The 27779-nt window shown below is 38.7% G+C and overlaps 4 protein-coding genes across 13 annotated transcripts in view; 1 reads left to right on the top strand and 3 right to left on the bottom strand.

The window, feature by feature from the left end:
* The window catches only part of LOC125771931 (phospholipid-transporting ATPase ABCA3-like), a 256720-nt gene that overhangs the window by 142141 nt on the left and 86800 nt on the right, over positions 1-27779 (top strand). The window lies entirely within an intron of this gene.
* LOC125772019 (uncharacterized) lies at positions 946-4764 on the bottom strand. Its single transcript, XM_049443295.1, has 5 exons — positions 4454-4764; positions 1591-1745; positions 1441-1517; positions 1217-1361; positions 946-1132 (listed from the first exon to the last, which is right to left on the bottom strand). Exons 2-5 carry the CDS (start codon positions 1706-1708, stop codon positions 1020-1022), a joined length of 453 nt encoding a protein of 150 aa, XP_049299252.1. The 5' UTR covers positions 1709-1745; positions 4454-4764; the 3' UTR covers positions 946-1019.
* Positions 1966-3634, bottom strand: LOC125772024 (uncharacterized). The gene is made up of 3 exons (XM_049443299.1): positions 2628-3634; positions 2475-2551; positions 1966-2341 (listed from the first exon to the last, which is right to left on the bottom strand). Exons 1-3 carry the CDS (start codon positions 2737-2739, stop codon positions 2189-2191), a joined length of 342 nt encoding a protein of 113 aa, XP_049299256.1. The 5' UTR covers positions 2740-3634; the 3' UTR covers positions 1966-2188.
* LOC125771961 (uncharacterized) overlaps positions 8892-27779 on the bottom strand; it is a 59479-nt gene continuing 40591 nt past the window's right edge. For 5 of the 10 annotated variants that reach the window (XM_049443183.1, XM_049443185.1, XM_049443184.1 and 2 more), the window contains 4 exons: positions 20500-20657; positions 18578-18812; positions 17821-18074; positions 8892-16573 (listed from right to left, as the gene is read on the bottom strand). In XM_049443183.1, coding sequence (XP_049299140.1) covers positions 16487-16573; positions 17821-18074; positions 18578-18812; positions 20500-20657 — 734 coding nt within the window. In that variant the 3' untranslated portion in view covers positions 8892-16486. The remainder of the gene's footprint in view (positions 16574-17820; positions 18075-18577; positions 18813-20499; positions 20658-27779) is intronic. The other 5 variants (XM_049443188.1, XM_049443191.1, XM_049443186.1 and 2 more) reach the window with 3 other exon arrangements.

The raw sequence follows: 27779 nt of genomic DNA on the forward strand, positions 1-27779 counted from the left end.
CGTTGCGTACTACAACATTAAACTGGTTTGTTTACTACCACGCATTTGTAGTAACTATAAAGCCAACATTCATTACTATAAGGCCATCGAGAGCTTAAAGCTTTTACAAGTATACTTCACAAGGCATGTTCCGTTTGCAAAGGCGAAAGCCAACTACACACTAGGTGTGGCTCCAGTCGGACATTTCCTGGCCGGTTTGTACGTGCCGCAAAACGTTCCGCTCCTTCCCAATGGCACGTTCCGTTCCGATCGCTATGAGTACTTCCATTAGGCAGAGGACTGTAAAACGATGAGAGAAAAAATAGTAATGAATAGTTTGAAATTTTCTTCCAGACTCCTATTAAGCTACAAAACGTACAAAATAATGAAGTTAGCAGCGACATTACGGTCAGCAGATTGGAGGAAAGTCCTTTGGCGTAGCTGTAGTAAGCGGAGTACAAAATGACTGCCGCAAGCAGTACCATCTGTATGTAGGTGAAGTATTTAAACATGGCAATCAGTGTCGGACGCCACAGGCCAGCGCCAATGATCCAGCACATTGCGAAAAGGATGTTTAAGGCACACGGTATCACAAGCTCGTATATAGCCGTTCGCCCTGTAATAATGAAAATATTTTCACCATTAGCATAAAGTTAGGAACAGACGAGTTTAATCAGGATACACTTACAGTCGATTAACAGCTGTTCGGCACCCATGCTCAGTATGACCAGCACGAAGAATATGTTTATGCTACCGAACAGGTAGGTAAGGATACGGAACGCTCGATTCGTCAGCATGGTGTTTGTGGTCGGTTGTGCGTGAAGGCACTACTAAGGGGGAAAAGAAACATGTAAAAGAAACAATCTCATATAAATTTAAGTATTAAAATGAATCAAATCGTCCACCCTGTTCATTACTTTCGTTCAATAAAAAGCCTAAAAAATAAAAACAAAACAAAAAAACCAATTCAATTCAAGACAAAGACGTTTTATTAGCTTAACACTCGAGTTCGAAAATACAATTTGTACACTAATGAACACTTAGACCGATTGTACAACGGGCATGTACACTACCAGCCCTTCGGCTGGATTCAGTTTCTTGCGCAGCGATTCGATTGTGGCCGACACAAGGACTAGCTCTATACCGCAGACAACTGAAACGATTGCAATAAAAGCTTGTTAATAATTTCATGATAAGTTGGGTAATTATTTGAAAGTGTCATTAAGAAGATACATACCGAACATAATACTGAAGCAAACCTTAACCAAGAATGGCATTTTGATGCTTTCGAAAAACCGATGACCGTAAACCACCATCAGCAGTGCGAATACGAGCTGAGCATAGAGAAATATTTTAAACAGCCTTATGAGAGAGATTTCTTCCTGCAAAGGGTAGAAATGGAACGTATTACATTAATCTTTTCCTTTGGGTGAATTTTTATCCTACTGGAAATACCATTACCGTCGCAATTCCTATTACTAAAAGCACGGCCAGTACCATGTTGGCAAGACACGGTGATATGAATATTTCGAGTAGCGCTTAAAGAAGAGAGAAAAATAAGGATCAAATTAATAGGATAAAAAGAAGAAATATGTAACAAGGTGTACTTACGTTGATCGTCCATGTAGTGCATGATCATGTACACCGTGTACGCCATCGTGAGCAGATTGGCCGAAGCAATCAGTACGCAGAGTATTTTGCACATCATGATGAAGCTCTTGGCTACCATGTAGCGATCTCCTTAACGGGTTCTTCACTGGCAGGTCCTACAACAAACGATAAGAAATGAGGGCTATTGACTTCGGGCTACTATTATAGTACCTACGATGGAACTACAATCACACATACGAAAAGAAGCAAACGAACTAGGTATAAAAAAAGGTTTGACACAAAATGTTGAGTTTTGGTTGGAAATTTCTTCCAATGGGAAAATATTTGCCATAAACTAAAAATCGAAAAAAAAATTCATACAACAGTGCGACGACATTCACATCATTCGGCCATGGAAATATTATTTATTGCCACATCTATTGCGTTTATATGTATATTTATACAACCTATCTCTCTCTCTCTCTGTTTTTCTCTCTCTATCAAACAAACACACACAAACATACAATATGGTCGTCGTCAGCTGCACGTGTCGCATAATTCATCTCGGGTAGTATATCGTCCACACCTTCACCGGTTCACCGGTCGGTCAACGACTCCGTCACGACTTCGGTCGCACTACCGGTTCCACGGTGTGCTCTACGTCCACCTTAACGAAATAGAGCAGGGCGGCAGCAAGGCAGATTAGTACGAAAATAGCACCAAGCTGTACGTAGCTAAAGATCTTAACGATCTTCACCAATCGAGGTCGGCGCTGGAAAATCGAAACGATAAATCGGGTAAAGTTGAGTGGAACATGTTTTTTTTTGTCCGAAATCCCAATCGAAATTGAATGCGTTACAGCGCTGAAGCGTTACCACCTGTGGCGCTTTGAATGCGTTACGTACCGTTACAATACCAACAATCAGCGCAACGACGGATGCAAAATTTGCCAGGCAGGTGCCGACGATGATAAGATTCGTGCCTGAAAGTAAGAGTTTATGAACCAATTAATATTAACAGTGAAATTGAAGATTAAAATGATCTTTTACTACACTTACTAAGGGGCAAATTGGCGATCGGGAACACTTTGCTGGCAAGCGTTATAAAGATGGCTATGAGCGAGATGGCCAAGCTGTACAGGAACACCTTGTGTAGTCTGTTGGTTGTCATGTTGCTGGCCGGTTGATGGTGCTGCTTGCTACCCGTAACGACCCAGTCACAATCATGCACAAATCAATGCCAACGACCGATGCCCGGTCACCCCTTACAACTTTAGCTGTCCCTTACCGGGAAGTGAAAATGCACGAATCACATACCACATCCAAGTGGCGAGTACGACGGCTGTCACAGAATGCTGTAAATTGCGCTCCTTCAGAATCCTTCTTGCAATGCACGAAATGAATGCAAAACACACAAAACAACGCTTGCTGCTGGCGTGATTCGTGCGAATTCGGTGGCGTACGGCACGAAACTTCAAAGCGTTGTGTGTTTAATCACAACACCGCGAGTGCGTACAGAAAGAGGTGGTCGTGAACCAAAAAACACACGGATGCTTTTTGCTTTCACGCGCACCATTTGCTGCCCGGAAAAGGAAAATGAGTGAGCGAGTGAGTGACGGGAAGGTTTTTCACCATTGCGCACGTGCGGTGAGCGAACGGTGCGTGAGTGACCGCGAGCGAGTGAGTGATTTGTTGTTGATGAGAAAGAAATGTCACACTGGAAACAGTGCGTGACATGTTGTGCATCAGAAGTTTGATGTCGAGATATTTATGATATTTAATTTAAAAAATATTTTATCACTTTTTTACGACGATTGCGAGAAGAAAAGAGATTCAGTTTTATTTTTTTAACAAATAATAAATAAAATTATTTTTAGACTTTTCTTTGGACCACTGTGACAAAAAAAAAAACTAAATTTTCAATCCTTACTGGCATTTCGGTGAAAACCGTATTTTATAGCATAGTTTTGTATTAGATTTTAAAATATTCAATGAATGACAAAATGATAAAAAATTAAATTTAAATAGCGATTTGTAGTTGAAAACATGTCAGTATTGTGCAACAAAAAAAAACGACAACTCAACTTAAAAACGAACGTGGCAACTACTAGTCAAATTTTGTAGATAACCGAACAAAAAAAACGATTTACTGCGAGAAAATGCAATCAATATTAGATATTTTCAAATATGTAGGCTTCATATTAGCCCCTTAAGCAATTTTGTACAATCACACTAATTAAAATGGTATCAAATTTTAAGTACCGTCAATCAATCAATCAATCAATCAATCCAAGTACAATCACTTTCAACATAGAACTGTATCAATGCTTGCGGCACCTTATGCGATTTATTTGGTATTATTTCATTGATGCATAGTTTTGTGTACATCACTGTACACATAATTGGTTTGTTTACATGCCCTACTTAAATGATTATGTTGGGATTAGAATATGCTGCATGTAGCATATATCCCTGTAGTACCTATTACATATTTTTTAAAACGGAAACATCGCATGAAAAAAGCAACAAAAAAAAACATTGTTTAGAAAAGGAAAACAAAAGCCACGTTGAAAATTAACACATTCACCGGTTAACTGGACGCACAAATACACGCACACAAAACATTCCTTCCACAATGCGCATGAAGGGTGCAGAGGAATAGTTAAAAATAAACTTGCATCATCCAGCGGACACGATTTAACAACGTTGAAATTTTTTTTTTTGGTTTTTGTTTCCATTTGTCCCGGAAAAAATAGCACACGTTTGTAACACGATACACGGTTGCAGCGCATTTTTTCACTTTTCCCATTTCCACCTACACTGTTCTGTGACAGAACACACACAGGAAAAATAGATCAAAACACACAGAAAACGTGGAAACTTACCAGCGTAGAATGCTACAGGTGAGCGAAATAGGTGCGATGTCCAAGCAAGTGTGAGGCAATGTTGGACTGTTCGCTTATGTTGTGCGCCAAAGTATCGTCCTGAGCCAGAGCGTTAGTTCACTTTCCAACGCATGTTTCACGCACCGGGAACGATCGAATTGGCCAACATTTTGCCCACATCAACAGTGTGAAAAACAAACGCCCTCTCTACGCCAACATCACTGCGGACACACAGGCAGATGCGATGGTGTTATTCTTGATGCGTAACCACTCAGCCAAACGTACGCTGCATCTGTCAAACGCTGTTCTGCTCTCGTGAGTGACCGTTTCTCCTTTGTTTCATCTTTCTAGCTTGCATGCAATTGGTGAGCGACTTGCGTGCAATAGTATGCTCGGCTGATTTTAAAAATGGAGCGAATCAACAGCAGCAACAACAGTGAGCTTGTTTCAAACGATTATTTTTATTCAATAATAATAGTTTTAATAATATCATCACAAAATATTACATATTCCATGAAGGGTTGTTTTGCTTCTGCACTGGCCATTCTTTGCCATTCCTTCAAGTAGCGCTTTTGATAGTTGTCTGTGTGTGTGTGTGAGTGTGTGAGTGAATGTGTGTAAATGTATGTGGATGTGTGTGAAACAGTATATCCAGTATGTGCAGCCAGGATGCTTGGTAGCCATGGTTACGTTCAGTATCGGCATCTATTGTTTTACTGTTCTTGACAATCATTTGCTCATGTTTTTTTGGCGAGTTTTCTTTCCCACCATTTTGTATATGTTAATGCTACCGTTTTTTGTGTGTTTTTTTCCTTGCTTTTGTAAATCTGCCTCCACTAAAGCAAACGTTAATGGTTTGTTTTCCTCTAAAGTAACGCTTAGCACAAAGTGTGTATGTGCAATTTGTGGTTGTGTGTGTGTTTGTTTTGTGTAAGTTTGTGGTTTGGGTTTTAATTTTTTATATGCATTTCGTTTTTTGCTGGGATTAAGTTACTTTACCGTTTACCGGGTTGTGCATTGTTTGTTTTTTTCGCTACTCTTTACTACTCGACTTTACTTTTGTGTTTTTTGCATTTTATTCATTTATCTTCCTTTCATGATTAGTTTTGTTTTTTGTTTTTTTTTTTTTCACGAGTTTGTCTCCTTTTCTTTCACTACTTGGGTTTTCTGATTTTTGGGTACAGTGTTTCGTTTTTCTTCTTCTCTTTTTATCACTTTACGACATAGTGTTTTCTTTCTTATTCCCACTGTTCAATTCACCTTTTTGCTTACTGCTTTTCACCCATTTATGCTTCTGCTTTAACAATAAATCGTTTCCCACCTTTTTCGGTTTCATTCACACTTTACATCTTTGTGGATGTCTGTGTGTGTGTGTGTGTATGTCTGTGTTTAAGTTAAGCGTACAAGCGTTCTACACTGTAGGTCTAGGACATCTTCAATAACGGAGCCAATAATGTAATGACTCTTAAAATATGTTGCAGGTTTGTGTTTTATCTTCTTCTCTTTTTATTTCTTAAGTTGTGTTTTGTAAATTACTCACCACCATTTTAAGTAGTGCACGCATATTTAATAACTATACTTATTTAATTCCTAACATTGTACCACCGTTGTTGTTGTTTTGTGTATCGATCGATATCGAGATCCCGCATGTAGTAATGAATCAACGTTTGTTTTTAATGTATTATCTGTCAATGAGCTCAGTTTTCCACCAGCAGGATTATGCTAATCAATATTATCTATATTATACTTCTCTGTTTCTTTTGTTTATGTTTGTTTTTAATCGAGCATTCTTATCGTATGCGTATGGGGATGGTGATGGTGGTGGATTTTTAAACGTTAGATGACACATTTTATTATCCAACGAACAACAGCTGTTGATTTTGAAGATAAAATTGTGTGTTTGTGACATATGTGTGTGTGATCAGTATCAGATCAGTATCTGGGAATACGCATTGGCGTATTTTTCATTTTAAATAGCATTCACTACATTAGCCACACATAGTTGATGGAAGCGAAACATGCAAACATCTAGGAGCATTTTGCCATTTAAATGTAATTAAAAAGAGTTTCAAAATGAGTATCGCTATAGAAATGAGACTTAAAATAATATTTGCTACACTTTTTACGTTGCCGTGCAATACTAAAATAATCCCCAATTTCCATCGTATACAACTACAACAGTGAGATGAATAGGAGCGCATTGGGTTTTCGTAGCTAAGAGATGAGACGAATTTCGATAAATGTTTTGGTTTTTGTTTGATGCAACAGCAAAATGCGTAACCAAAGCCAAAAAAGAAACTTTACAGCGTGTTTGCTTTCACCTACACCACGTCGTTACCTTGTCTTGTGTTGTTTCGTTCTTATTGACATTTTTTTCGCCGGTTTTTCTTTTTACACTTTACGATCAACATGATTAATAATTGTTTTAGCTTAGCACGAGTTTTTTTTCTTCTTCTTCTTCTTTCGTTTTGCTACCCGTACACACAAAATCGTTTTTTATCTTCCATTTTCCACTCCTATTATCCTGCACCTTTTGCGCTTTTGTTATTTTAGTTTTTTGCTCATCTTTTCTTTAAATTGTTTTATTTTACTTTTAGTTGATTTTTGTTTTGATCTGTTCAGTTCAGTTGTGTTGACAATACTGCTGCCTGACTTTGCTGTTCGGTTTTTTTTTCACGTTGCTGATGATGAGGCACTTTTAGTTCTTATTATTCTCGCACAAGATAAATATTCACCACCAAACTGTTTGCTGCTGCTGCTGGGTTGCGTCGTATGCCTTTTTTGCAGTGGAAAATGTTTCTCTCTTCTTCCATTGCGTACTTTAAACGGTAGGCTTTGAGTTGTTTTTTTTTGTTTTCTTTCGTCGTTCAACGTGCGTCGTCAGGTTTCGTTAATCGTTTGCCCGATCGATCCGTTGAGCTGGGATCGAACAACAGCGGACATGCATTGGTGCATGTGCATCTATTATCCTATTAACAACACCGTTTTGCATTCTCAAGGATTCACACGTTGAGTCGTTCCCTGTTATCCGTTGAATATACTTATTGGCAGGTTCATATTTCTTCCGCACTCGTTTCATTTATGTTAATCTCCTGTTTTGGGTTCGGGGTATGTTTTTTTTTAATTGTTATTTCCTATTGCAAAATCAATTTAATTTATTTTTATTGTTTGCAGAACTTTTGTTCCTTCAACAAAAAAATGATGGACTTTCTTAGTTTTTTTTTTCTTTTTTAACTGGATTGATTCTTTATCGATTATTAACAGAACGTATTCGTGAATCCTTTTTCTGCAGTGATTACAACTCCAATATATATGAAGCAATTTCATTTCGCCACACATACCTGTTTTACCTGCATTAGTGTATTTTTTAATGTTCTCCTTTTCAGTTGCTTTGTATCGGAATAAGCATGTTTTGCTGGGAATAGTTTTTCGTGTTTTATATCTGGTTTATTCGCTTCTTCTCTTGCTTTCCAACTTTTCTCCATTTTAATTCAGTCTCGCTAGCTGCACGGGTTTTCTTTACAATTTAGTTAGTACGTCTTTAAATGGTTCTGAAATGTGTTTAACAATTGGGACATTTTTTTTTGTTAATTTAAAGGTTATAAAAAAAAACATTTGTGAATAAAATTGTGAATTGTAGTTTTGAAAGTTTGAAAAATATTTTTAATAGAAAATAAAATCGCAATTAAATCAATAACAATGGGAAAACTTAACAAATTTATTACATTACACTTAATTTATTCGGAAGACCAGAAATCATCATAAAACAAAACAAAAACAATAACAATAAAACGAAATTCTTTCCTTTTCTGTCAGCTTACCAGCCAAAACTGTTTTACTTGCTACTATACATACTATACTGTAACAACTACAAACTAATAATTCTACTACTAGTACTAATATTTCCACTACCACTACTACTACCACCACTACCATTAATACTACTATAGCTACAACTATTCTTTCCACTGCGGTTTACACCCCCCCCGTTTTTCATCATCAGTTTCACGCGGGTTGACTTTTGTTTTTACTAATTTTCTTTATTTTTATCATAACCAGTTGTTTGCATCCGTCACACACGGTCAACCTTGTGACGGGTATGGGTTTTGTGTTTTGGTTTTCTGTTTTTTTGTTTTGTTTTAACTTTATTTAGCATTTTGCAAGCGTTTAGTTTCATTTAAACTTCACTACCATGTATTGTTGTAATGTTTACACGCTCAACATAACCTGTCGGTCAGTGTTATTTATTCTCCACCTCTGTTCTGTTCTCACGTAACAAGCATGGTATGGGTTGTATTGTTTTTTTTGTTTAATTTTTGGATTTAATAAAAATTGATTCACTTTGCTTTATGTTTTCTGCCGCTTGTTAAAAGGATCTGTTTTGTTTTGATTCATCGTTTTATCCTTCATTCGTTTTTGATGTAAAGGATAACAAACGTTTGGGACATTTAGGTTTATTGTAGAGAGGGAAATTTTATTGTTATAGGTAGTTTTTGCTTTTAAACAGGACGGTCGAATATTTTATTTTGTGTGGCGAAGGAAAATAATGAGCCGTGAGTGAAAAAAGTAACAGCAGCAAAATGGAGTCCAATTTCGATTTCTCTCCTCTCTTCGTCTCTCTCTCTCTCTCTCTGTCTCTCTCGCTCGTTAGCTTTAAAGAACGGCCGTGTTTAATTTCACACGCTCACTAGAAAAGCGGCACAGTATAACGGTTATAACACTACAATCACTAATACACTACAATATAATAATGCTCCTGTATATACGCTATATAATCCACTACAAGGGTGTTAATATAGTTCGGTGAGTCTCTGTCTGTGTTCGCGTGGAAGGATACTATCATTAAGAAAAGGGTTAAGTAGGGGGAGACCCTTTTCGCTCCCGGCTTCATGGGCGGAGGGTTCTAAAGGGGTTTTACAAGGTTTACAACTAGAAATCTCTTTGTGTTTGTTTAGGGGTTTGCGCTTATGTTTTTTTTTGTCTGTAACTACCTGTATTCCGTTGAATAATTGTATTAGGATTTCATTTATGCAGCCATACATGGGAGCAACACCCTGCGGTAGGATGCATAATGTGAACTCAAACAAACCCAAACTAAAAACAAAAACCAACCAAAGCACTCAAACACTGTCGTTTCGATGCGCCGTTATTATTGAGTTATTTTTTCAATAATTTTATTTTATTTTTCACTTCATTTCTATTACGACACTTGATTAACAAAACGAAACAAAAACTTAAAGAAAACAAAATGTCATTTAACTATGCTTACAGTTTTATTGATCTCTTTTCAGACAAGAAAAAAATCGTTATCATTCACTAGAAAATAATAATAATAATAATATTAATATAATTAATTATCATAATAATAATAGTAATTGATGACAGTAGAGGCATTCGCCCCCAGGGGGGTTGTTTTTTCTTCTTCTTCTTCTTCATTTCTTTATCCATTCTCGCCTTTTACGTTTCCATCTTTCGTTTGTCCAGTGACTCAGTATGTGTCCGTGTGCGTGTATGTGTGTGTGAGAGAGAGAAAAGAATGTTTTACCGTGTATGTGTGCTTTTGTACGTATCGTAGTTATAGATATGATATAGTAGAAACGGAAGAAAACAGCATTACTTAAGGTTAGTAAAATTAGAGAAAACAAAAATGGGTGAATGCTCGTAAGTTTCGTCTTAATTCCACGCTGCCATTCTAACACTACACTTATTTCATGTCTTTGCCACTTTAATGTGTGTGTGTGTGTTTGTGTATAAGTGGGTGATTGTATTTATGAGTATGTTCTTTTCTTTAGTATGTCGATACGATTAGAAAACAACAAGCGATGTTTTAATTTCTGTATTATTTGTTCTTCACTTTTGCAAAATTCTCTACTTTCCCATTTTGTATAACAGCTTCCTTATCTTTATTTTAATGAAAGCAAACAATTGGCTTACATGAAACAGAAGAAAAAAAAACACAAACCGAGCTGCAGCAGGATGAAGAATAAAAAGATAGGATATAAGAAGAGGACAAATGAAAGATAAACAGCACTAAACATTAAACCGATAATATTCACAAAAACCAACAAAAGGAAAGGAAAAAAACAAATCACTAAACTAATCAACATTTACATGATAGCAGGCTTTGTAGTATGAAAATGGGAAAAGGGATTAAGTAGTGAAGAGATAATAGTACTAATGGTAACAAATTTAGTTTGTAAATTTAGACTGATCAACATTTTGATTTTTTTTCTCTCTAACAACCCAATTGTTGTTAATTTCAAAACATTTTTTTTTTGCTACGAGAGGCTTTTTGGTTTAACTTTTTGCAAAACGAAAAAAAAAACAGTGCCAAAATGTGTAAGAAATTTTAACGATTCCTAAATAGTAACAAAAACCTAAACGATTTAAGGAAGATAAAAAAAATAGGAGACTGAGAAAGAAAAACCTTACACACCTAATAGAGAAGCAAAAAGGGAGAAAAAGGGAGAAGTTAGAAAAGACTTTTTAACCGTTCCTAATTAATTGTAAAGCTGCCTACTAATAGATGTAATAACAATTTAATAAAAAAAAAATGAAAACGCTTAACCATAAGTAATTAAGTTTACTTTCTACACTTTTGTTTGATTTTTTGTTATTGTTTGTTTTACTACACAACGCTACACTCTCTCTTCTCCTTTGCTGATGTTTTCTCTTTGTTTTGCATTTGTCACCCTCCCACCGATTCGGGATGTTTTCTTAGCTTAGCGTTCGTTTCCTTACTTATAATCTTTCCGGGTGTGAAGTCATAACTAGGTGCAGGAGTGTGTGTGTGTGTGTTTCTTTTATATCCGTGGTTTATAGTATGCTGATTTAATTTTTCCCTTTCGTGCTTGCAATTAAAAATGTGAATTGTGTGCCATACGAATGTACACTACATTGTCGCAGGGTTTTTGCTACAGTATTTTCTCACACGCTAAGACACGCTAAGAGACATCAGCAAACTGGCAGCGTTGCATCCCTTTTACACCATACTAACACAAAGGTAAGGCAAAGTAAAAGAATCCATACAAACGATTCAACAATGTTCAAACGAAACTATTACACTAACAGAAGCAAAACGAAACGTTTTATCGTTGCAGGGAGAGAAGAAAAACAAAAGCTATGTACAAAAAATAATTGATAATGAAAAGCATCGAAAGGAAACAAACAAAAAAGAACAAACAAATCAGCAAAACGAACACCATCACTACCCTGTTTAAAGTGATGAGCAAATTTCTTGCCATCAGTGAGAAGAAGATCGTCGAATGAAAATAATAGAATGAGTGAGAAAAGAAGTAGGGAAATTTTTGCTAGGTAACGAAAATCGATGGTAACTTGATGCTGTCACTGTAATGCTCTTTGAGTGTGGTGGAGTTGTTACTACTGTGCAACACCAGCTTACGGCAGCTCGTGTGCAGCAAAATATTGTTTTTTTTTGTTCTTATGTTTTGTTCAAATCATCATTATATGTAGTTTGATTTTTTGTTTCTTTAATTCTTTTTATAAGCTTTTTTCTAATCTTATTCTTAAAGGAGGATTCTTGTGTGGAGCAGTGAGGCTGGGGTTACGTAGAGAAAGGGGGAAAGCTGTCTAAAGGAAACTGACACTGGAGGGTAACTCAGGTGTGCGCAAAAAGTTTAACAACAGCACTTCGCATCCTAGTAGCGTAGTTTGTTCTTACTAGTGACTTCTATTTTTTGTGTTTTGTTTTTGTTTTGTTTTGTTGTTTAACACGTTTTATCCACAAATCCTCTTTCACTAATATCAGCTATGCATCGTTCCTTTAATTTTACTTTTACTTTCTTCTATCTTTTTGCTTTATTTTCTACACTTCCCACTTCAACACGGCAAATCGGAATTGCCTTTGCTTCTCATGCTCATTCCATTATTTTGTATTTTCTTTAGTTATGTGTGTGTGTGTGTTTTTTTTTTTTCATTAGTTTTGTTTGCTTTGTATTGTGTTGTAGCTCTTGGTAGCTCTGTTTGCTTTGTTTCGTTTGTTGCTTTCCTCTGTTTCGCGCTCACTTATCAAATTACATATTTATCGCCTTGTGTCACTTACTAAATGTTACTATCACTACAATTGAATCAGACTACTAATTGTTTGCTCTCGTGTTCTTTCTTTTCTTGGTTTCTTTTTTTTTTTGTTAATTTTTTACACGTTTTCACTTTCTTTTTCTCTCGCTCATCCTCTCGCTATCTCTTTCTTTTTCTATTCATTTACGGTAGCGATGTTTTGTTTTGTGATTTACTGTTTGTTTGTTTTTTTTCATCTTGCCTGATGAGACGCCACACTTCCACTTCCTCTCCTACCGGTACCATTATCCTTTTCTTTACCTTTACCGCAACATCACCCACCATTGCCTTTAGGTTTGCCGAAATTTACACTATTGTGCTAACTCCGAAGTATCGAATCGCTCGTATGCAGCTCGTGAGCAACGGCCTCTGACTAATGTCCCAGAAGGTTTTGCTTCCAACCAACGCTAGCATAACGAAAGCTAGAACAGTCTACGGTGCAGGGTAGTTTCGAAATGGGCATCAATCTCATTTCGCTACCGTTACTAACGAGTGTGTGTGTGTGTGTGTGTGTTTGTCTTTCTTGGACAGGTCACGGTAACTGTTCAACCCGGTTTTGCAGCGGCTATTTGGGGGAAACACAGCCTAATCTTGCAGCTTTACAACCGGGCCTCCGGGAAGAAGTACCAGGAGCAAGTAGTGCCCGGTACCCGGGATGTTCATGCGACCTCCTTTATGCATTCACAGGTATGGCCTGGCGGGAAATACGACACAGACACAAGCGCCAAGCGAAAGCCTGGTTTCGGGAAACCCCAGTACCCACTAGTACTTCGTGTGATAAAATTGTGTACTCAACAATATGGGCTCACATGCTATTAATCGGCGCTCTAGAGCAGCAATTACTTCTCGCTACAATGCTATGTTTTTGTTTGTTATAATTTCAACATTTCGAACGTATGTACAAAGGCCGGCGTAAGGCCGAAAGGTATTCAGGCTCCTACTGTTCATTGTAATTTGTCATTTATGTCAACGTGTTTTTGCTAAGATAATTCCTTCCTTCACTACACCTCATTTCGTGCTACTGAATGCATGTACTACGGTTGCATTACGTCTCTACCGGGTTTTCGCAGCAGATCACTACGGGTGATTCTTAACTTCAATCCTAATTTACCAAACCAATACCACCAGCCAGTTACACTGTCTCTCGAAAGTGTCCAGTACATTAACGATAACTAGAACGCAAAAGTAAAAGGTTGTAAGTTGTATAACTCGGTAACAATTATTATTCCCAACAGTTATTACTATTCTTGCTATAGCATCTTTTTTCTTATCGCAACAGCGCAACTATCGGTATATAACACACGGCTGCACATTTTGTTTTTCCAAGAGAAATAGGAAGGCTTCCGGATCCGAAGCGAAACGGTGAGCTAGAACACGCACTGTTCGAGTACCGATCTGTGTGTGTGTGTGCGTGCGTGAGTACGAGTATAAGGACGAAAGTGGGTTTTGAATGACAAGGGACGGTGCAGAGTGATTAAACACTTTCAACTATTAGCAATCATGCACACGAAAAACATCCCAAGGAAGGGGAAAGAGTTGTCGCCTCACTTCCAGCAGTTAGTAGAGAGTTGAAAAATATGAAGGATGAAAAATAGTTGTGCAAGGTCTTTCCGATCCTTCTCCGTTGCAGATTTTGTACATTATCCTGCCCAACCCAACACTGGTCCACCGATCCAAAACAGTCTGATCGGATGGAGTCGAGTCGGGTGGTAGTTTTTGGAAGATAATTCCGAAGGCATTTCTTTAACATTACGCGCTTCTGTCTGTTTGGTAGAGGAGCGTGACGGAAGTGCATATCCATCCATGGTTCTTTTTTTTTTGTTTAAAATGCCTTTACTAGATCCTTTTTATCGCTCCGCATCGTACCGATGGTGCACCATGTGCCAAGTGGGTATTTATTTGTTTCATTTTTCCCCCCAAAAATTGGTACGATGCAAAGGAGTCGTCTTGTTTTACGAAAGAACGTTTACTAAGGCTTGGGTGTTTTGAATTTAAATTTGTTTGTTTACTTAATTGGAAATTATCCTTCTTGGTTAATATTGATTTATGCGTTTGCATTTGTTTTTTTTTAAACAGGATCAAAGGGGTGGGAGTTATTTCCAATGCGGAGGGGTGGGGAGTTTTTCTCCTTAACAATCGTTTGTTATCAGATGAACTTGATTTGTTTTTATCTCCAGTTTTTTCCATCTTCCTTTTTTGATAAACTCACAGCCCTACATCGTCGTTATCGTTCTCTGTTACTTCTTTTAGCGTTACTTAACCGCTGCTTAACAGATTCTTTTCTTGGGGGTTGGTATTTCTGAAATTATCGAGGCGAGAGTTTGTTGCTTACACGGTACGCCATCGTTCAAGCTTGTTGTCGTTTAACAAATCGAGGTGCAGTGCAATTCCTTCACATTAAACCAAAACCCTTTTATGTTTAAAACAAAAAACAAAAAAAACATCCATTACAACAACACAATAGTATGAAAGGAGAAAATTCAATTGTGGAATTGACACGAGTATGCTCTCTCCTACAAAAAAAAATCCTTCCTTATCGCTCCTAATGCGCTGCCTTGCTGTTACACTCTTACCGATTTATTATGCGTTATTTCCTTTTACACGCGCACGAACACACGTTACAGTATAAGCTACCAATTGCACAAATCCAGCATATAATTTACACTACAACTTTTCGATCTTTCCGCAATGTGATGTTTGTTTTTTTTTTTGGTTGCAAAAGATCGAAAAGAAAAGAAGTAAGGTAACATATAACCTTTTCTAACTGTGTTACACTAACCGCAAAACCAGATTGTAATCAAAAATAAAACAAAACGAACATAAACTGGGAAAAACAAACCTGCGCCATTTTGTATTATCTAATCGAGCGCAACGACATTAAGCTTAACCCCATCCTTGTATTTTTGCTAAATGTGTATTTACTCTTCTAATGGTTTGTTCTGCTACTTATATTCCTTGGAGAAGGACATGAGTAATTGTGTGTATTAAACCTATGGTCTTTAATAGGCTGGGAGTACGGGTGAGAGTGTTTTAAACCTTTTTTTCTTTTTGCTTGTTTGTATGTAACATACTTTTCTCCCAATTCTGTACTCCATATATTTCTAACGCTGCGGTTTTTTATCTAAACTAATTTCAACACGTCATTTAATAACTTTGTTTATGCTGCATTAAAGAAGGAAGTGATTTCGGTACGATCTGCCTCTATCTGCGTACACACGCTCACACCCTTCGCTTCGTAATCCGCTTTAGCTACCGTCTCTTCTATCGAACGAGTCTATTAGCTATCAAACTGTTCAACTAGTTCAAACCTACAAAACAAAAGAGCCTACGGGAGCCTATATTAGTAACAACCGAAAACGAAAAAACATAACGTACAACTATAATAGCCATTCCCCTTAACACTGTCACTCGTTGTCACCGTTGAGAGTTGCCGAGTTCCTTCCCGTAGCTGTGCCCGAATGTTTTCCTAATGGACAGTCCTTAACATAGGATCAGGTTTGGCGTGCACACTAGCTTAACATGTCGATCAAATCCTTTACTACCCATTATTGTGTGTGTGTTTTGCCCTTTTGCCATCCTTTTTACCAGGTTGCTCCTTTCGCGGAAAGAAGGAATAGTGGACAAAAAAAGCTGCCTTTCACTGCTTGTGGGCTGCTGCTGCCCTGAATGTATGCTGCCGGTTGTTTTTTTTTGCCAGTGATCGGTGGTAACGTTGGTTAGACGAGTTTAATGCGCGAAAGCCGCGAACAATAGTGCCGGCCGGGTTCGATGATGACGATGATACCGGCCGATGATGGTAAAAGCGGCAAACGTGCTGGAAAACGTGCTGTCTCTGCCCAGTTTTGCGACCGGGCACGGCCGATAGTAGTAGCAATAGTAGTTTACAAGTAGTCGTAGTGGTAACAGTAGTACTAGAAGTAGAAGTAGCGTGGATTGTTGCATCGGGATAGGCTAAGATTATACCTCCTGGTACTTTGACAGCCGGGCGCGCAGCTCCATGTTTTCCTGCTTCAGCTGCTCCACCTCTCGATGTAGGTTCATGTTCTGTGTGGTGAAATGTTAGGGTGAAAGAAAAAAAAAACAACACGTTATTACCACGCTGGATTAAGTTTTTCCTCAAGGGGAGATATACGTTCAGAAAAACGAAAAAGTTTGACTTAGTTAATTTTAATCAAAAATTGCTCAGTACTGTATATTGGAGCATTATTATAAACAGGTGTACGCATTCCACAGTAAAATCTAATTTTCAAAAATTATACATAAAACCCTTATGTATACATTTTCATGGGACTTTTTAGACTAAAGCTCTGTTAAAATAACTAATATTTTTTTAGAATTGACTATTCCTCAAAAAAAAATGAAAAGTATCCAAAAAAAATTTAATTATGAAAGAATTTTTAATGTTTTGCTATAATAAGTTATCTTGCTATAAATACATCCAAAATTTTGGATTTTTCCATCATTCCATTCCTTAATACAAATTATGAACAATTACTATTATTATTCGTGTAACTTGGGAAAAAGAATGTGTTCATGAACATTATACACTTCAATATACTTTCAAAATTTTTCGCATATTGGAAGACATCAACATATACGAAGGATGAAATAACCACTGTTTTCTGATCTGTTTGAAATTTTTATTTTAAAAATCATTAAACTTTTAGTTTATGTCATTTTTATTCGAATTCTTTTATGTAATCTTGTATTTAACAAGCCAGACTTTCAAACCCTTAACGTGTGACAAAATGTCGGACATTTAAAGTTCAGAAATTACTTTTCCCGTAAAATTTCATACAACTTGTCCACAAGATGCCCGATTCCTGATATACGCTTATTCTCCGATAAAAGTATTTATAAATTTGTCTGCTCAGTCCATTCATAGGACAACATTTAAATAATTAAGTAAATTATGGATTAATATTATAGTCAATAAAAATTATTTGATTTAAGTTTTGTTAATGTTTTCTTTCAATGATTGCAATGAAGAAAACAAAATGGAATTCGGCATCTCCACAGTTCAGTGAAGTAGTCGATTTCGGAAATTACCTGTACTTTAATGGCTTTGAAAGCTTGACAAGAATTTATCACCCGAAAAGCTTTTATAATGAAATGGTAAAATGTATAACTGCTAATTCATAATCAACATTTTAACAACATTTTAACATGCTATGGTTTAAGATAAATTATTGTTCAATATATTCACTTAAATTTTTAAAATTTTTGAATTTACGGCTGAATATATACCTCCCCCAGTTCTCAGTGCAGTAAAAAAAATATAATTCCTCTACCTCTTTTTCCAGGTAACCAGCACGGAGCGCGATTTGGTTTTCTTTCATGCGGCGCGCGTCACGGGAACGCTTCGCCGCCATATTGTTCTTTCGACGGCGCGCCCAGTACTTGTCATCCTTCATCTCGTCCGGTACGAACTGTTTGCGGGACTTCTTGATCATCGGCTGGGGCTTAAGCTCCTCGTCCGAGAAGGCGCGCGTTCGCGGATCAAAGTCACGGGTGGACGACATCGAGAACGCTGTAACATCGAAAACTAACATTTACAATAATGAGGGAGATGATCCTTAAAAAAAGAACAAACCAAAAACGGGATGATGATATGGGTGGAAAAGGAGGAGAATGGAGGGAAGAGGGATGTTTTTTTTGTGTTTTGGGGTGCAACGATCACGTTTGATGGAGTGATAAACATAGAAGGGTGGCGAATGAATGGATGATTAGAACGAAGAGACAGAGAAAGGTACTCATCTCGTTCGCTCAAGGATAAAAAATAATAAAATAATTTGCCCTAACATAATGAAACTTATCCTATTGTCTTGCAGTACTACATTGGAGGTTTTATATATCGCACTGATTGGAGTTTGCTATTGATCGCAAAGAAAAAAAATATAAAGTGACGATCGCTAACGCATTCCGATCAGTACGTCGAGAACCTCCTCTGATGGGCACTCTGCTGACTTTGGGTTAGTTTTGTCCCCTTTTTTATGGGGATGGAGGGGGCAAAACTAACCCTAATCGTCAGTAGGGGACGCTACTTACTTGAATCGGCCGGTGACGGTGGGTTCATCGTTTCCGGGCTCATGCAATCCGATGGCGAGGGCGATCGTTCACGTTTGGTGGTTACCTGCCCGAGGCCGGACAGCGACAGCCCTGCACAGTGGCCGATGCTGTCCGACCGTTGGCCGGTCAGGCTGGTCGAGTTGCCCAGATTACTGTTCGGTATTCCATCGTACGGAATGCCATTTTCCGAGAGAAACTCGTCCAGGTCAGCATACTGCAATGAGGTGTGTGCATATGGTGCAAGTGATAAAACGGAATAACGGACGGTTAGATCAGCAATCATTAATCCATGGAACGGGCGGCAGTATCGAAATTGTCTCGCGGCTCTAGACAGCCACGCGCTATACTGCACCGTCCATTTCTGCTCTAAAACTACCACACGACAGTACTACCCAGCAAACGAACAAGCACCATAAACGGCAACAACAAGCATGAAGCGTGTATGCAATTTAACAAATATTAAAATGTTTAAAACCAAACAATAAACCATAATGGCGCTTTTGCGCTACCCCTTTTCCATTATCTAACGCTTAATGGCGTACTAATTGTAAATTGCACCCCGACGGTTTCTATGCAAACGGTGCCCGGTAAAAGCGTAGGTAAAGCTCAAATTTTGTGCAATAATTTTTACGACTACAATTGTACAATTTTATTGGCCGCTCATCAGTTGCGGTGTGGAACGGGCTGTGCTGCTAATCGTCAACACAAAAAAGCGATACCGAATGATGGAAAATTAAGTCAATTATTATCGCGTTTCGTGCTGCGGCCCCGAAGTTCATCGAACGAAGGACTATTCGGAATAAATGTGTTTTTTTTTCCTCTCCATTCCCCCTTTTTTTCTCGTTCACTTTCGATTTTCGAACAAGCGCTTATTACTGGTTCATTGGAGTTTTGGGCGACATACTCCATTCCGGGCTGGCACCCAACACCCGAAAGATGATTGATCATTTTTGAAGTCTGGAAGCATGGATTTTCCAGAGCAAAAGTGAGTGAGAAAGAGGGAGAAGAGGGAGAGCAAGGGTGAGGAAATTAGTTCCAAAATTAAACCAAAAATGAGTGAAGTTTTCCATGCCGTCCAGACGGGCGAACGCGAGTGGCACTCGCTGACTTTGCTGTCTGTACAAAAATTTAGACTCACTTTCACTACACTGAGACGATCAGCCAGACATCAGACGTGGCTATACCGGGCAACGATAGAGGCTGGCACGCTGGTCAGTCCGAAAAAAAAAACATTTTTTTCAACTCTCTTTCAGTTTTTCTTTGGCACAACTTCCCGCGTGAAGCAGCGAACTGCAGTTTCCGAAAAGAGATTCCTATCTTTCCAACACTGCCACTACCGACCGAGAGTGATTCCACCGCGGTGGTACGATCGGAGCTTATCTAACCGATTTAATGCCGGAAAGCCCTCGAGAGGAAGAGGAAGAGCTTTTTCTTGACGCAACAGCCTTGCTTGCCCCCCGTGAGTTCACTTCTTCGAGGCGAAGAAAAGTAATTGAAGCGACGCGAGAAAATGGAATAGTAACTGATGGAAAGCAACAGAAAAAAACTAATTGTACCATTGTCTCTGACAAAACCGCAGACTTCTCAGATTTCTGATTGTTTTTTGTTACTTCCGCATGTTTTTTCTCCACATTTCTGGATTCCTTCAATTTTTGTTTTTTTGACAACAATTTTTTTTTATAAATTTTCCTCAAAAATACAACTAACATGTAACGAATGAAACCGGCATGCAAATATTTGTGATGATCGTTTTATTTTCTTCTTCACCTTTTACTTCGAAGTGATGATAAAATTAGCAAACAACACGTAAACCAAGCGCTAATGTCAAAGCAGTTATAACATCTTAACAGCAAACCATTAAACAACTAGCCAGAAGGAAAAGTTTGATCGTTTTTGCTCACCTCACTCACCTGATGCACTTTGAGATCAGAGTCATAGGGCAGGGTTTTGTCCCACAGGTTCGGGCCGAGGAACGCGGAGTGTGTTTCGACGTTCCATGGATCGTTCTCCTCTTTGTGTTTGTCCTCGCCGCAGATATCTTTGTTATTGCTTGTTTTACCTGAAAATAGAAAAACTACTATGAATTATAGATTTTTCCGCCGAAAATCATAAAAGGGTGTACGGTCGGGAGGTATGGATTGGTGGTTGGTGTTGGTGGTGATGGACGGTGGTTCCGTCCATTTGCCACCAGGATAAACGAAAAACATAAATTCCAAAATACACACGGCAAATATTTGTTGTAAAACTGTTAGATTCTAAAGGAAGTTTTATGTTAATAAAGTCACGATACACTCAAAAAATCAATACTTTTATGTAAAATTGTATTTAGTTTGACAGAAACACTTTGAGAATATTTTCTTTATATTGAAGAATGACAGCTTCTTACAGGACTCTTTTAGAGCAGTGTGTTAATTATTTGTTGTGTGTAGACTTTAGACTAACACACTGAAAATTCTGTAACGATTTTATTTTTGGATAGCCTATCCTAAGAAGTGCTTAATATCTTGCTACTAGATAAAAATTAGTTTGTAATGCAGGAACTTGTACGTCATACTATGTAGGAGAAGAGTTTGTCCTTGTATATATTGATAAGAGCAATAGTTTATACTAGAACTACTGAACCAGCCATCCATATAAATCATTCTACCAATTTATTGCATGCCTTTTACGTTTATGCTGTATGAATTCTTCAAGCAACTTACGGATGATTTTACATTAATTTGAGCCACTTGTAAATGTTTTAAATAGTATTTCATTTCACTAAAAATATTTTCTTTTCGCTCTCCTACTTTCATCAGCCTCCTTATGAATGTCTTGACTAATGACTGGACATCTATGACCTGCGTATCAGGCTTCCATAGTATCTCACAATTTATCAAAATAAAAAAGGTTAAAAATAAAAATACACCCCGGATGTGTGTAACCCTGTATCCAAGGAAATCCCTCCAAATGCGTCGATGCGTCCTTATAAAATCGTTCAATATGTTACGAATATTGGTAACGAATAGAGACAGATCGTGGTTGTTGATATGTGGATCAAAAGTAAACATTACTATTGCTCGATATTTTGCAATCACTTTTCAGGTGCGCAACTCCTTAACTCTGTCATGAAGCTTTGTTGGGTATGAAAGAATGTTTCCTGCTTTTCCCAGTTGGCAAATTCGCAAAACCCCATTGCACACACGCTCCATCAAAACGGTTGGCGGTTAACAGTGGCCACAAACGCAACACACAGCTCATGCGAACAAACGAACGAAAACAAACAGAGAAGCGAAATGAAAGTGAAATTTCATCCCCGACTGGTGCGTCACTTTCACCCGCCGGGTGTCCACCCTTCCCCATTCCGAAATGGGGCTAGAGTGAAACATTAAGACACGTAACATAGAAAATCATGGGCGCATAGACAACCACCGCACAGACCATGTCGACATATGCGGTTGGCGCGCATGTGTTGAACGTTTGAACGATCGCCGGAAGCAGCGGTTTACGACGAAGCAGACTATTATGTTACGATGCGTGTTTGTGTGTCGGTGTGTGGTTGTTAGTTTGCCTGGGAGTACCAAGAAATGGGAAGGAGTTTGCGGTTTCTTGTCTATCTTCGAATGCACTTCCTAGTTGGTTAAGGAACTGGAATTCCCTGCCGGCATGTCTTCACCTTCGCGAGCCGTTTGTATTTCTATCGCACGGAACATGCCACGGTGTGATGGCGTTGGAAGTGTAATTTGAAAAATATGGTCCGGTGGGAAGGGATTCCCTTCGTTCAGCTCCACTCACACTCACCATCGTGCCATCGGTGTTTCTGATAGCAACGACGATAGACCGTTGATGGAAAAGGGCCATGATGATAGTAATTAAAGTCAACCCACTGAACAACACGCCCGAGCTGGATGGATGGATCACATGCTCGCGAAGGTGTTTGATGGGAGGGAGAAACTGAGCCACCGAGTTACTAAGGCGATGTGGCGATGGCTTCGGAATGAAGGCATTCCAACGCACCAGTCCAAAGGGTAACCAAGACCCGGTAGCCAGGATCAGGTATTTAGGTTTCTGGGCGTCTCATGCCCAAGCGATATGCGGTACATTTTCCACAGCATCGGTAGAAGGCATCCCTTTACATAACAGAGTTTACTATGGACTCGGTCAGCGATGGTTGTCACTTGATCGTATTAATTTATCATTCGTAGCCTCCGAAGGGAAACACAAAAAAACCCACGAGAGATTAATTACATTTGCGTGTAAATACTTATTTACTTATTAAGAAAGGTAAAACAGGAAATAAAATATCTTTTTTATAAGGAAGCGTAGATTAAATTATGAAGGGAAGTGATTTTTACACAAGTAATCAACTTTTTTCAAGCGTAATTTAATCTTTTAATAATACTGCTCTTTGTCAGAGTATCGAAACAAGGAGCAGGAAAAATTAAGAAATTCCACTTGAGCAACAACTTCAGCTAAGCAGGAAACATATCCACCTTCCACAAATGGTTGGGCGTGTAACTCCTTTCAAGATGCTACGACTGACACATAAATAAACAATGCGTAATGTCGGTTCGCAACGTTTCTCTCCTTCGATCAACAGCAACGGCGGGGTGTAGATCCCCAACTAAATCACGCCCCTAACACATACGGTACACTTGTACTACGACATTAGTACAACAAACATTAGTGCACACACTTTGCAGCAAAGGAAGCAAAATCGGCGTAACTGTGCCAATAACAAAAGCATCCACAAACCGTCACGAGTAAACGCAGGCACGCGAAAAACTGGGCTTCATCGGTTTGAAAGTGAAATTTTTGCTCATTAAGTCAGACCAACCGGTTTTCCCGTGCGGTTGAATCGGTCGAGCGGATGTATGTTTGGCCTGCCTAGGTTTTGTTGCGCAACCGATGGCGACCAACGATGAACGGACATCTGATGGATGGAAGAAGGGAGCACGCTGGGGTTGAGGATTCCTCGTTTGCTGACTGGGACGCTGTGCTCCGGATCTCGGATGTGTTATAATACGAGCCGATTGTTTATGGGACAGGTTAGTTCAGATAGTCCTAACTAACTACAGCATCCATTTTGTTTTATAATTTGATAGATTTATTGTAAAGATTTTTTTCTCAATTGAAATTGAGTCCTTTAAATCTATTTTGGTTATATTTTGTAAAAAGATATCAGATCTTCTCTATATGCTTCAAACAAAATGGAAAATTAGAGAAATTTTCCGATTTTTTCCACTGATTTTTTAAATTCATAAATTGTCTGCGTAACAAAAAAATATGTTTTTGGCAATAAATTTTAAAATTTTTTGCATTTCTTTTTATTGTTGTAGTATAAGGTTCTTAAAGCTCTTCAGAATTGACGTTTCGAAAACATAAACAAACATGGCGATCTGTCAAGATGGCTTTAAACTTACTTTAAAAACCCTGTACCAAACTTAATATCCTCTCTACCAAACCTACCAGGTGTGGAAAATTTAATATGTTTCTAACCGGGCAAAGATCAATCGGGAAATCGGTCATCAAAACACCAAACTGTGGTGATGTCGGATACGAGTGGAAAACTGGTCACACAAAAAACCGGTTCCACTCGGAGTGGAGACAGTCATAAAACCAACTCTCGATAAGGGTTTTACAAGATCTTGGTTTCCTCTTTCTCTTCGCGTTATGCTTCCTTTAAACCTTCTTCAAACATTTGATTTGTCTTTCCTCTCACGACCGGCCGTATGTGTTTGTGCCCGTAGAAAACTTTCGCTCCCGGGCCCAAAGTGGGTACCCGTGGAACAGTTTTATGAAGCCTTGGCAGACCATGCAGAAGTGTCTGTTTTTCTCTCTCCCGTGTGTATTGCGCAACAGGCCATTTTATCATCCGTCTGTCAATAAAAAGTTGCAGCATTCAAACTCTAACCAACCAATAAACCGCCAAGTGTATATGGGCAGTTTGGATGATTGAACAGGTGCGCGCCACATGGATGGCATTGTGAGGAGACACATATAATGTCTTCGTCCACTTGTTAGGATTATGTTTTTAAAAGTAAAGGAATGTTTTGTTTTACGATACATTACTGTGTTACACACAAATTATTTTACGATCCTACTTAAAGTATTAAGTTTTTCGCTTATTTTTATTTTCATTCGCTTTGTATGGCTACCATAACATGTTCATCGAAAGCTCGCATCCTCCCATTAACGATTTTACTTTTCACCTTCCCACCACCGAACCGGAACATGACGTTCGATGTTTAGTTTGGTGCGTTTCCTTTCCTTCTAAACAAATGCTCTCAACAAGCTCACGCTCGCTCTCTCTCTCTCTCTCTCTCTCTCTCTCTCTCTCTCTCTCCCTCCGAACGAAATAAGGAAACGGACAGAAAGGAAATTGCGCAAAATCGCAATGAGGTAATGTTGTTGCAAAAAAGACATAATTGTAATTATGTGAATTATACAATGCACATTCGGTAGAAACAGCTTTCCACCGATTCGTTCGGGGCACGGGTCCGTGCTACGAGGTGGAAATAAAGGGGAATGTGAAAATAGGCCATAAAGAAGTCTATGCGTGTTTGTTGTGGTTTTTTTTTTCATTATGCCTTATGCTTTGGTGAGGCTTTCTTTGCGTGAATTTAAACGTTTGATTTTCGAACTCGTACAAACCATCTGGGATGTGCTTGGAATTGATAAAACGCTAAACTGCTTGCCACACTGGTACACCTGATCGTGCTGCAATGTTCGCATCAATATTTGCACATGCACATTTGTGGTTTTCCACACCTTCCTTTTCACCTTTTCCACCCCCTAGACGTTTACCCTTCCGGTACAAACAACCCCTCCCGGAGGAAAAGGTCGGATAATGTTTTGTTTGCGCTTTCGCGAGACGTCGCCATCAACGGTGCCATGTTTGTTGCATGCAAAATTGCCGGCGTTTAGTTTTGCGAGTGCTCGATACATGGTTTTGTGAAAAAAGAGGTAAAAATATCAGCCATACAATGAAGCATTGATTGGTACTGGGAGGTTGGAGGTTTAAATAAAAAGATTGTTTCCCCTTTACCCCTTTTCAGGTAGGAATGTTGTAAAGAGACCATCCATCCATCAGCAGACAGAATGTCGTCAAGTGCATAAAGTCACATTAAAAGTGATCCTTTTCGTGGAACCCGCCTCACTAGCCAAAGGAACTTGCTGGTGGTCAATTTTCCAACTTCCTTTTCAATTAATAATGATTTTTTGCAAAATGCAAAATGCAAAATGGATTTCCTTTAAGCGGCACATTATCGTGTGCAAATGGTCGATTTTTTTCCATGTAGCGTATTTACACTTTCCCGCTATGCAAATTTGCTATCCATCCTTGCGAAACTGTGTCCACAGCTAATAGGTTTCCGCACGTTCCATAATAAATGGGATGTGATACGAGGGCTATTTTCTTCGATGCCTTCTTCCTCATCCGACGCGTATTGATCGTTCGTTTGATTACATTTACGCAAGGTACGCAATTAATCACCCGGTAAATGAGGTTCTCCTCTTTCATCTTTTCTCTGCCCCGCGCAGAGTGCACGTCCCGCTCGAAACCCCTTGCGACAGGTCAGTGTCAGTGCGTCATCGTTGCGTGGCAACCATTGCACCGCGCTGGTGCATGACCCGCGACAAATTCATTTCTTTTGTTTCCACTGGTCAACGTGCTGTACGGGGTGCAACGTTTAAATTATGATTCAATGCACCTGCATCTGTAAAGAGTGGGATGGGTGACAAAACGCATCGTACTGGACGGGGCAAAAAACCAGAAAACAACGCATGTCGACGATTCTAATCCAACGACGCACACCCTTGAGCTAGATTCATCGTTCCGCACGCAGAATATGCGACTAGCTTTTTTTCTGTTTGTTGTGCTCAATGTGCGCATCTCGCTTTTTCTCTGTTTGATGCTTACATTCTATCAAGTACTATCATTACAATGTTTTTTTGTTGTTGTCATCCCATAAGTTCGGGGCCATTCTCGTCTACATGGTAGAGCATATTAGGCCCTCCGTTTAACCGATGGACCTTTCGATACAAGCACAACCGGAATGGACAGGAGAAGTAGGTTAAATAATTGCCGGAAGTGCTGATCCATTCGTTGGAAGCCATAAGTTCCAACGCTCTGGCACCGCTCGATCAATGTTCGTTTCTGGGTAGAGGAAGCATTTCGCTCTTTTTCCCTACCCCACGACCTTTGAATCGGCCACCTTCTGCACCGTGCGCCATTGTAAACGGATTATTGGATTAAATGTGAAGCTGGTTGGAAAATTAAACTCATGTAGCGTGGGCATCGTCACAAACACGATTCGATCGTTTCATTGCGCGGTGGATACAATTTCCTTCGAGTTTGAATGCTCCAACCACGCCAATACTTTCAGGCTCATTGACTTTGTCGTGCTTCATTAAATGGTGACCCGGAATTTGTGTGCGAAAATTGCACACATACACATAAGCAAATGAAAATCGTAGCTGAATGTGCACAGAAACCATCTGTTGCTGCTGTGCAACGTTCGGTTTGATATGCTCAAGCGATACTAATTTTACCAACGGTACATGATCGATCGACACTTTCTACCGGGTGACAACGCATCTGGTTGGAAGTAGGGAATGGGTTACCTCACCGGTGACATTTATGCAATGGAATGGTACATTTAGCAGGTGAAATGTTTATTAATTAACAACATCAGAAATAAGAGTGAGATGAAGACGTTAGGTGAGTAATTGGTCGTCCATTAAAGAGCGTTTAATGGTGTTATAAATTAGGATTTTTTTTGTCTATTTTTGTTGGTTACAATTTTACTGTTAGTGGAGAATCTATAGCAAGTAGATTTTTATAAGCAACAGCTAATAAACATTTTAGATGATTTACAGAAGATATCTTCCAATAAAATGCCCATAATGGACCACTTTGAAAAAATAATGCAGAACTAGATATAACGAGAATCGAAAACATTCTCCATTTATGCTATACGTGTGTACATAAAATAGGAAACAAATTTAAAAGATCTCAATCCTATCAAAATAAAAAGAGTTCAAGTTGTCAGATATGTCCTCAAGAGATCACCAAAAAATAATCTTCGAATATATCGCTAGGAGTATTCTTAGAGTGTACGGAATGGCATTACAGACATAAGAATGTCAGGAATATCCAGGAAATTATAAGATTTATCAAGAAAAACAAGATTGAGTTCCG

The sequence above is a fragment of the Anopheles funestus genome, chromosome 3RL, assembly GCF_943734845.2.
Source record: "Anopheles funestus chromosome 3RL, idAnoFuneDA-416_04, whole genome shotgun sequence".
In the NCBI taxonomy this organism is placed as follows: domain Eukaryota; kingdom Metazoa; phylum Arthropoda; class Insecta; order Diptera; family Culicidae; genus Anopheles; species Anopheles funestus.

Excerpts from the sequence above, each read along its gene's own strand:
- LOC125772024 (XM_049443299.1), bottom strand. The coding sequence starts at position 2,739 with ATGACAACCAACAGACTACACAAGGTGTTCCTGTACAGCTTGGCCATC. Across the intron at positions 2,552-2,627 it reads GATCGCCAATTTGCCCCTTA|GCACGAATCTTATCATCGTC; the intron begins GTAAGTGTAGTA and ends TCTTACTTTCAG. Across the intron at positions 2,342-2,474 it reads TGATTGTTGGTATTGTAACG|CGCCGACCTCGATTGGTGAA; the intron begins GTACGTAACGCA and ends TCGATTTTCCAG.
- LOC125772019 (XM_049443295.1), bottom strand. The coding sequence starts at position 1,708 with ATGGTAGCCAAGAGCTTCATCATGATGTGCAAAATACTCTGCGTACTG. Across the intron at positions 1,362-1,440 it reads TAGTAATAGGAATTGCGACG|GAAGAAATCTCTCTCATAAG; the intron begins GTAATGGTATTT and ends TACCCTTTGCAG. Across the intron at positions 1,133-1,216 it reads TTGCTTCAGTATTATGTTCG|TTGTCTGCGGTATAGAGCTA; the intron begins GTATGTATCTTC and ends CAATCGTTTCAG.